This window comes from Mastomys coucha, unplaced genomic scaffold (genome assembly GCF_008632895.1).
Source record: "Mastomys coucha isolate ucsf_1 unplaced genomic scaffold, UCSF_Mcou_1 pScaffold21, whole genome shotgun sequence".
NCBI classification, from domain to species: Eukaryota; Metazoa; Chordata; class Mammalia; order Rodentia; family Muridae; genus Mastomys; species Mastomys coucha.
Window position 1 is genome coordinate 35,160,864 of NW_022196904.1, and position 10,468 is coordinate 35,171,331.

The window sequence follows — 10,468 nt, forward strand, 5'->3', positions numbered from 1 at the left end:
CCCAATGACCTTAAACAGTACAAGACAGTTTACTGATGTGGCTTACAATAGCTTACATAGCTGTGTGCCATCTGGACTCCTTCCACCTTTCCGAGGGAGGGAGGTGTGGGGGAGGAAGGGAGACAGAAAGGGGCGAGATTGCACACACCTTTTATCTTAGCACTCTGGAGGCAGAAGCAGATGGGTCTCTGAGTTCAAGGCCAGCCTGGTCTATATAGCTAGTTCCTCCAGGACACCTGGGGGCGGAGTAGGTGGGGAAAGAGAGAAAGAGGAGGGGTGGGGAGAGGGAGAGAGAGGGCAGAGAGACAGAGACACAGACACAGAGAGACACAAAGAGAAGAGGGAGGGAGGGAGAAACAGGGACAGAGACAGAGAAACAAGCAAGCAGCAGAAGCGTAGGTTAATCCGCAAAACTAGGAAATTATACTGCAGCCACTCCGATTTCAACCACTTCTGATTTCAAGCATCCCTTCTGGTGACTTCGAGTTGCCAGGGCAACAGCAGTATTCGCAGCTCAGTCCCCACTGCACGGCCCCGGGTGTACGCCTTACAGAGTTCGGCCTTTGGCAGAAGGAAAGCCGTACTCTCAAGTGTTGCTGGGAATTGGAGTCCAAGCTACTGTAGAATTACAGGCGCTCCTTTAGAGCTGTTGCATTCTGGAAGTCGTAGGCAAAACAGTACAAGGCCTTATGGGAGTTGTAGTCTCAGGGCATTTTACGCGCCGGGCTTCCGCGTGGCAGGCAGAGTGCAGAGCTTATTCCACTCAGGTTAGTGTTCCTCTTCCTCCGGGTCTGACGGGCTTGGGGCCGTGGTGCCACGGAGAGCGGAAGGTTTTTCTAGAGATTTGGCACTCGCTTTTACGATTGTCAACTCGCGTTCTGGCCAGGATCTCCTAGTCTGGTCTCTTGCCAGGCCGCTTTGTTCTTTTGGCGGTGACAGATCATCTGCCTTCTCTTGTCCCTGTTAAATATGTTCTGGAGACTCCTCTTCTGCCATTTAGGAGAGCCGGCCACCCGGAGGCACCCCTGGAATTTGTTTTATAGATCAGGCTAGCCTAGAACTTGCAGAAATTTCACTGCCTGCCTCTGCCTCCTGAGTGTTGGGATTAAAGGCGTGCAAGACCACGCCTAGTATTACCTCTGGAGTTTGCCGCCCTTCTGTACACAAGATTCTTTCCCTCGTCATCCTAGATATCTACTAATTAGCATAAGCCTGGTTCACTCCTTCAGCTAAAGACTACTGTAACTATCAGCCTGGTTCCCTCCATCAGCTCGGGACTACTGATTTGGTCTCCCGGTTTTCTGTTCTGCGTGTGTCTGTAAGCTACTCCTTACAACAGCAACCAACCCCCTTACAGGATTAGATGGCTGAGAACAGAGAGTGTATTTACATGCCCGCCATTCTGCCTAAATGCTGGGTAGAAGGTGGTGGGCACTCTCAGGAGACAGATAAGCCAGGCAGAAGGGACAGATTTGGGGAGCACTTGAGAGGTGCCCTGCAAGGATCCTAAGTGGGAGGTTTGGAGGACAAGCCTGGAGGCACCTCTGAGCCTGATGATTCTCAGGCTTGCTGAGCAGGGCTTGGGGAGAAGTGGTGAGAGACTGGTGTGGACCTAATCCAGGCCAGAGGAAGGGTAGAATCAAAGGCTGAGGAGGATATATTTCAAGGGGCAGTGCTCAGCCATGAGAGTTAAGAGAGTCCTGAGGGCTGCTTGCTGGGCTCAGTGGTCAGAAAGAACTCTTTGGGCCAGAGGAAAGGAGTGTTCCTGGGGTACTTGAGAACACTGGGAAGGGGCCACAGGGCCTTCCAAGCTGTTAGTCAGCAGGTGCTAACATCAGTCACAGAACTGTCAAAAAGATAACTGGGCTGGATCTGCAGGTTGTTATATGCAAGTCGGCATAAAGGAGAGTAAAGAAGGGGAGGTCAAGGCAGAGACCACTGACCCAGACAAACAGGCTGGGTCAGTGTTCTGAGGGTGACTTTAGAATGTAATCAGGCTCTGAGGCAGCAGGGGGGTCCAGCCTCAATGAACTGAACGCTGAGCTCTTCCTTTTTATTTAGCGTTTAGGTTGTGTCTCCTTTAGGACAAATGCTTCTGGGCAGCAGAAAAACCTTTAAAATGAAAAAAAAATATATTAATTTAGGTTGCATAGTTAAATAGCATGTGAGGATTTAGGTGGGAGTAGCCTTTTTTTTTTAAACACAAAAGTTGCTTTTTAGGTAAAAGAAGTTTTTCAAACCAAAGCCCCTAATCAAAAGAAACATCACACCCCTGCAACTTTGGGCCCTGTGGTGGACTGTTTGCCATACTCAATAATGCAAGATATTACATGTGTATCAGGACTGTCTTGTGACCAAGGTCAGGCAAAGGCCATAAAGCTCCTTCAGAAAACGACTCCATAGACAATAGAAAATGATCACTGTTTTCTTCGATGATTTCTTCAAGATCAAAGTACTTCTAGAAAACAACTATTCACTTGGATATCTACTCTAGATCCAGTGAAAGACAACCTTTTCATTCTAAAGTTTACCCTAGATACAGCGGTTTACTAGAATTCTGCTACAGTGCTGGCCATGGAGTAGATGTGAGGTGTCTGGCATCTGGAGCCACAAAGGGATTGGCTGTACTCTTAGGTGATCTGAGCATGAGTTCTGAGGATGGACTAGGGGGCATTTGAAGAACAAGTCAAGACTGGACTTTGAATTTTGAGCCCCCCACCCCCACCAGATGAGTGATCAAGGTGGTCCTAGACCTCAGGGCTTCTAGTCTGAGCATCTGGAAGGACAGACCTGAGCTCCATTGCAGGACCCCATTTGGTGAAAGGTCGAGATGCTGCTTAGAGTGCTCAGTGGTACAGGTCCTGACCTCGTGGGTGTTCCTGACAGTAAACACGTTCATTCCAGATCATTCTGGTCATTGTGATAAATCACAATGTGGTAGACAGGTCAGAACAGCCTGACCTGTTCTGAAAGACCAGCTCCCGGAAAGTCCAAGCTGGAGATGAGGTGGTCTGGGGGAGAGGCCTGAGCCTGCAGAGATTTTGTGGTTCACTACAGCTGGTGATGGAGAGGAGATGCAGGCAGCTTCTGTGTGCCTAGGGGCCACCATGCCTTCCAGGCGAAGCAATCAGGACCTCATGCGGGGGTCCCAGTATCTTACCTCCCCTACTAAAATCCAAACATCTGTAGCCCTCTGCTTCCGAGTAGCAAGCTCTTCCGGGTTCTGGTCAGCCCTGGAAGTTGTCTATGATCAAGGCTGTAGCGAGAGTGACCACAAAACTGTGCTCCATTTCCTAAAACAGACATAATTCCATTCTGTCTATCCCTTGCATGTCTTCCCCTCTGTCTCCCCGAAACCCTGTCGTCAGGTTCTTAGTTTCTTGGTGTAGGAAGAAGCTGCCCTTCCCATGGGTTCCCCCCCCCCCCGTAAAGACCACTCAGTAGGACGCCATCTCCACAGTCCCCCACCCCCACAACACAGACTATCCATGTGATCCACTTCTTTCTCCCCTCAGCTCCAAAGTGCAGACATCCTGAATGATCAGCTTCCCTTCTGGATATCCTGTGTGGTCCCCTCCCCTCTTCTCTCCCATCAACCCTGCAGTGTAGACGCCCCAGATGACTCCCTTCTCTCTCCTCCACAGTGTAGACACCCCAGGCGACCCGTTTCTTTTCCAAGATGCCCGCCCCGACGTGCTTCTCCTGTCACAAGAGCCGTGCTGCCCTCCGTCGCCCACGCTCTGGGCAGGCGCTGTGCGGCTCCTGCTTCTGTGCTGCCTTTGAGGCTGAGGTGCTGCATACGGTGCTTGCCGGGCACCTGCTGCCGTCGGGCGCTGTAGTGGCCGTGGGTGCCTCTGGTGGCAAGGACTCCACAGTGCTGGCACACGTGTTGCGCGAGCTTGCTCCACGCCTGGGCATCACCCTGCACCTGGTGGCCGTAGATGAGGGCATCGGCGGCTACCGCGACGCTGCGCTGGAGGCGGTGCGCAGTCAGGCGGCTCGCTGGGAGCTGCCGCTCACCATCGTGGCCTACGAAGATCTCTTCGGGGGCTGGACGATGGACGCCGTGGCCCGCAGCACTGCAGGCTCTGGCCGCAGTCGCTCCTGCTGCACCTTCTGCGGGGTGCTGCGGAGGCGCGCGCTGGAGGAGGGTGCGCGCCTTGTGGGAGCTACACATATTGTGACAGGTGAGCACTGGTGTACAGCAGGGACGGTGTGGAAAGGTAGCGTGCAAGGAAATGCAAGAGAGTGGAGTGGGGTCTCCACTCCCCCCCCCCCACACACACACACTCCGTCTCTTCTCTCACGGTCCCAAGAATTTCCACTGGATCTACAGGATCCTCTCATTTTCTGCTCCGCGGTTCCCGGCCTCTTCTCCACTTTTCCTGTTGTCTAGGGTTTTCTTGGGACCCCCCCCCCCCTCGTGTTAATGCTAGGCCTGTGCACACACCTCAACTGAGGCCTACTGAGTCTGGCCATTGGCAAGAACAACAACAGGCTGTAAGTGCTGTGTTACAGCCCTGAAGGAAAAGGTACCCTGGCAGTCGGGAGCCAAGGAATACCACAAAGCCACACCACACAACAAATCTCACACAGGAGATTGATTGAAAGTGACACAAGAAGGTGGCTGCCTCTGCTCCAGTGAGAAGCCATGGAGTACTGAGCAGGGGAAAGGCTTATATATAGTATTTAATGGGGAGGAGTTTTCAGGGTGAAGATATCAAAGGTGGGGATTGGTGAATATTCAAGCCAATCCCGATTGGTGGGTTTTCAGGGATTGGTGGATTTCGGTAACTTTTCAAACCAGGAAATGAGCTGGGACCTTTTACCTTCTCTTTGTCCTCATCCATCACCTGATCTCTCTCCCGCAGGCCACAACGCTGACGACATGGCTGAAACCGTGCTCATGAACTTCCTGCGTGGTGATGCTGGGAGGCTGGCGAGGGGTGGAGTGCTGGGCTCCACGGGCGAGGGGTGCGCACTTCCCCGGTGCCGGCCTCTGCAGTTTGCCTCGCAGAAGGAGGTGGTGCTGTATGCGCACTTTCGACATCTCCGCTACTTCTCCGAGGAGTGTGTGTATGCTCCTGAGGCCTTCCGTGGCCATGCTCGGGACCTGCTTAAGCTCCTGGAGGCGGCCAGACCATCAGCCGTGCTGGACCTCGTGCACTCGGCAGAGCGACTAGCTCTGGCTCCCGCAGCAAGGCCCCCTCCTCCAGGCACCTGCTCCCGCTGCGGAGCGCTGGCCAGCCACAAGCTCTGCCAGGCCTGTGCGCTCCTGGATGGCCTCAACCGAGGCCTGCCACGCCTGGCCATCGGCAAGGGCCGCCGTGTGCTGCAAGTTGAGCCACCACAGCCTGGGAACCCAAGCGTAGTCATCAGTGACCCTGTGGCCCCACCAGGACCCTGCATCTGCAAGCAACCCAAAGATGAAGCCAACCCATGCGGGAATGGAGGGGATCGAGCAGGAGCTACCTGTGTATCACAGAGTGACCTGAGCCCTGGGAATGGAGGGGACCGGGCAGGAACCACCTGTGCACCTCAGAGTGACCTGCCCCCCGGGAATGGAGGGGACCGGGCAGGAACCACCTGTCTATCTTAGAGTGACCTGAGCCCGGTGATGGAGTGACCTGAGCTGAGCTCTGCACTTTACATTGCCCTGTGCCCGGGGAAGTGATTGTACCTCAGTGCCCTGCAACTGTAGAGTAATCTATACACTGTGAAGTGATTTCCCTTCAGTGCACTGCACTCTGGGACTGACCTGTTTCCCTATGGAGTCGCTATACTTTTCAGAGTCACTTGAGCCCAGCAGATTATTGTACCGTACAGTGGCCTACACCTATAAAGTAACCAGTGCCCTTCAACCTGAGCCCCATGGACTGACTGTACCCCATGGAGGGATGTGCCATGTATAGTAACCTGACCCTTGAAGAAGTGTAGGGAGCTCTAGGCAGGGCTACCAAGTCTAAGAGAGAAGGGAACAACATCCATGCATTCCTGCACACCTCTGTGGGGCCATGTAGCCCTGACCCTCCTTTTCCGTTTTCCCAAATCAGGTAAACAAAGTCACATGAGTACTAGGAATATCCACATGACTACACCTGTCTCATCCAGACACAGCTCTTGCACCTACGGGAATCCGAGAAAATTTACTCTGAACCAGTTGGGACCTTCCATGGCTGGGTACGACGTGAAATGAAACACTGCTGTGGGAGCAGTTACGCAAATATTTACAGCCCCAGAACAATAGAAAAAAGTCATTAATCAAGACATTGGTCAAATACATCGGTGTGAACTTCAGGTAGACAGGTCCCTTCCGGAAGTCTCAGGCACTATCTGATATCTTTTTTAGCTTGTGGGTCTTTGGAAGCCAGCGCTCTGCTGAGCTGATACATTCCGAATCAAATTTGTGGTTTTCACATGGTTGTTGGGTCAGTGTCCTGGCTGGCCACTTTTGGCTTTATTTTGTCAACTTTACACAGGCTGGGATCATCTGAGAAAATGCTTCCATAAGATTGGCTTACAGGCAAGCCTGTGGGGCATTTTCTTGATTGATGATTGATGTGGGCGGTCCAGTCCCTAGGCAGGTGGTCCTGGATACTGTAAAGAAGGCTGAATAACCCAGTCAGTAGTAGCAGTGTTCCCCCATGGCCTCTGCCTCAGTTCCTGCTCTGACTGCCCTCAGTAATGGAGTGTGACCTAAAATGTAAGTTGAAATAAAACCTTTTCTCCCTAAGATACTTTTGTGGCTGGTGTTTTATCGCAGCGATAGGAAAGTAAGAGTGTCCACGTGTGGGTCTTCAACACATACATTACCTTCAAAGGAACTTCATCTTGGCTTTGGGGTGCTTACATGTACCTTCTCATTTCTTTCCCATGGCAACCTCAAGGGACCACAGGGCCTGTCACCAGTCCTATCTGTAATAGGGTGTATCTGTTGTAAGTGAGGTGGGCACCCCAAGCTTAGACTCTGGAGACAGAACTTGGGCTGAGTCTCTGCCTTAACCTCTCCAAGGTGCCATTTCCTACTGTGAAAATGGAACTATGTGTCCAGCTTGGCTCTGCATACTGGGGATTGGCCAGCAGGGGGCTCCAGGCTTCCGGGTACTGCCTTGCCATATTAGCAAGTTGAGAGGCTGAGGAGCCTTCCCAAGAACACGGCTCCTCAAAAGCTGTTTCCTGTGTTAGAGTACTAAAAGCTTCCCCTGATCATCCCCTCAACCTTGAGCCTCTGCTCAAGGTGCTCCTTAGCCTCTGTGGCACTGTCCTCATGGAAGTGACCCGTTGACTACTTGAACTCCATAGGTCCCTATTTACCAAATTAAGATAGGGTTGAAGCGAGGAGGTGGATGCCCTGCCTCCATCGGGTCCCCCTCTCCCAGGCTTATAAAGCACCAGGTCAATTATTCATTCAGCAAATATTGGACATCCTTTTGTCTGGTCCTCCTGCAGGTGCCAGGAAGCTGCAATGGGCAGAGACAGGAGCCCCTCCACGAATTTTCAGCCCGGGAGGCAGGAGAGGGGAGGAAGGACAATTGCAAACAAATAACATCGGGTGATTGTGATGGTCACTTTTTTCCCTTTTTTCAACGCTGAAGATTGAACTAAGAACCTAACATGGGAAGACACACCCTCAGCTCCTCACAGGGGGATTTTAGACAATCTATCTCTGAGCTACACCCCCAGCACAAAGGTTTGATTGTTAAAAATAGAATAGAGGGAGGGAGGAAGGAAGAAGTCATCAAGAAAAGGCCTCTGGGGAGGTGGCGTTTGAGCAGCCACCCACATAAAGTTAGGGGGACAAATCTCAGAAATATTGCAGGAAGAGCTCCCTTTGGAGGACGGGGCCGCCAATCCGTCAGCTAGGGTATACAAATAACCTTGATCTCTTCCAGGCATCTGCAACTGGACCAGGTGTATAGTGTCAAAACTTGAATTTTATTCTAACACTGAAGGCCACTCTCCCAAGCGCTTCTATCCCGGGTCCATCCAACAACCGATTTTTAAAAACCCCTTGGCTGCTGTAAAGAGAAGTGGCTGTGGACAGGGATTGGGGAACAGAGGAGGGACTGGGGGTGGTAAGGGGGTGATTGACGACTCTCTAGGCAGATTGTACAACTCCAAGCTTTCTGCTTATGGGACTGGACCCATGCCAGGAGGATGTTCCCCCCTGGTTAGTGCAGTACTATGAGAGTAATGCTTGTTTAATACTCAGTTATGGTAGATGAACATGCAACCCAGTGAAATAACTTGCCCAGACTCACATAACTGTGACTAAGGGAGGGAGCAGGTGCTCTAAGCTTAAGCTGGAAGCCAGAGGACCCACTTCCAAATGCATGCACAGCAGGGTGCCTCCCGTTTCTGGAGTATGTCCTCTGGGACTCTGCCCTGCTCTTGGGCCTCTGGTGTGAGAAGGGCGCTGTGTTCACCTTTGAACACAAGAGGGCGCTGTGACCACATCTGCTCACCAAAACTGGGTCTTCAGTCCAGGCCCAGACAGCATTGGATCTAGAGAGGCCTGGAACCAGAGTTTCCACATGTGTCCTTGTCTTGCATAGACTCTGAGCATGAGACCTGTAGCTAACTGCAGCTAACTGCAGAAACCGCTCAGGACAGAGCCTAAAGGCTGCAGAGGAAGAAGAAAGGGGCCAGGAAGATAGAGGGAGGCCAGAGAAGGAGAGAGAAGAAAAGAAATAAAAAGAAGGAACACACAGTTCAGTTCTGACAGGTATGTCGGTAAAGGGGGTGGCCTAAGGGAGACAGCCACATCCCAGCAGAGAACCATGCAAAACGAGGCAGTACTTGGCTGACTGCTGGAAAGCGTTCCTGGAAGAGGGAATGGCCAGCCTAGAATCTGAGACTGGCTGACAGGACAGGTGACAGAGGAGGAGAGAGTGTGAGGGGCGGGTGTTGAGATGCAGAAGGGAGCCCTGAAGCTCTCCCAGCAGGGGATGATAAGAATCGTGGTTGCAGACACGTCCCAACATCTCCCAGCCTAGGCTAGTGAGGAAAGAACTGATTCAGCTCTGGTCCCTGCCCTCAGTGGGCTCTCCCTCTGGTGAAGGAAGCAGGTGCAGGCGCTGACAAGTCAGGACCAGAGGATTGCATGCCACTGTTGCCATTGTGAGACTTCAGAGGGGAGTCTAGAGGTGGGGCGCCCAGCATGGTGTGATGTGTCATAGAATGCGGAGATGATGTTTGAACCAAGACCCAGGAGCTCAGTAAGACGGAGGCCAGGAAAAGCATGAGAGAGGGAAGTGGTGTCTTGTAAGATGGTGGTGGGCCTGAGTTCTCGACAAGAGGTACCTGTCCCTGTGGGGAAGCATTGCTCCTGGTGCAGGAGACAGAATGCTGCCCTAGCTGGAAACAGGGCCTGCCAAGAAAGACTCAAGGCAGACAAGGCTAGGCTGGGCACGTAGCTCAGTGTGTAGATTGTGTGCTTAGTGTGTATAAAGTCCTGGTCTCCATCCTCAGAACTGCATAAATGGGGTGTTCTGGTACACGAGACCCTAATCCCAGTGCCGGGGAGGTAGAAGCAGAAGGATCATGAATTTAAGATACATGGTGCCAGGCGTTGGTGGTGCATGCCTTTAATTCCAGCACTTGGGAGGCAGAGGCAGGTGGATCTCTGAGTTCAAGGCCAGCCTGGTCTACAGAGTGAGTTCCAGGACAGCCAAGGCTACACAGAGAAACCCTGTCTTGAAAAACCAAAAAAAAAAAAAAAAAAAAAAAAAAAAAAAAAAAAAACATGGTAAGGAGGAGACCCTGTCTCAAAACACCAAGAGCTCTGTGGGAGCAGCCACGGAGACTAAGTCCAGGCCCACACAAGTTGAGGATCTAAACTAGAAAGAGTGGGAGACCCGGTAATGGCAAGAACAGGGGCAAGGGATTAAACCTCTCATCAAGAATTGCAAATCCTACTGACACTGGGTGTGTTTTAAACTTTAAAGAACTCCTTCCTGTATGAGTTCAGAGACTATATACATAGGGGCTGGAGAGGTAGCTTCTCCTCTGAGAGCAAGTACTACTTGTTGTGTTTTATAGACAAATGCTAACACTGCCCTTGCAGGGGACCTGAGTTTGGTGTGTTGGCTGCTTGACAACATCCTGTAACTCCAGCTCCAAGAGATCTAATGCCCTTTTCTGTCTGGTCTCTGAAGGCACCCATACTCTTTTCTCTCTCTCTCTCTCTCTCTCTCTCTCTCTCTCTCTCTCTCTCTCTCTCTCTCTCTCTTTCTCTTTCTCACACACACACACTCACATACACACACACAATTTAATCTGTTAAAAGATGATATAAATACAAACGATGCCCCTCCTGATAAGCAGAGCAAACATTTTCCACTCAGGTGGGCTTAGCAAATACTGGAGGGTGTTGGAGAGGCCAGGGGCTTGCCGAGACAGGAAGAAAAGCTGGGCATCCCTAAGGAAGCCCTCAGCTCCCCCTCTCAGCCCCACTGAAACACAGAGA

The 10,468-nt window shown here is 51.8% G+C and overlaps 1 protein-coding gene across 1 annotated transcript; it reads left to right on the forward strand.

The window, feature by feature from the left end:
- The first annotated feature begins 719 nt into the window (after positions 1 to 719).
- On the forward strand, positions 720 to 6,733 carry Ctu1 (cytosolic thiouridylase subunit 1). The gene is made up of 3 exons (XM_031386320.1): positions 720 to 767; positions 3,645 to 4,187; positions 4,872 to 6,733. The coding sequence occupies exons 2-3, from the start codon at positions 3,680 to 3,682 to the stop codon at positions 5,597 to 5,599; spliced, it is 1,236 nt and encodes a 411-aa protein (XP_031242180.1). The 5' UTR covers positions 720 to 767; positions 3,645 to 3,679; the 3' UTR covers positions 5,600 to 6,733.
- Positions 6,734 to 10,468: the final 3,735 nt, after the last annotated feature.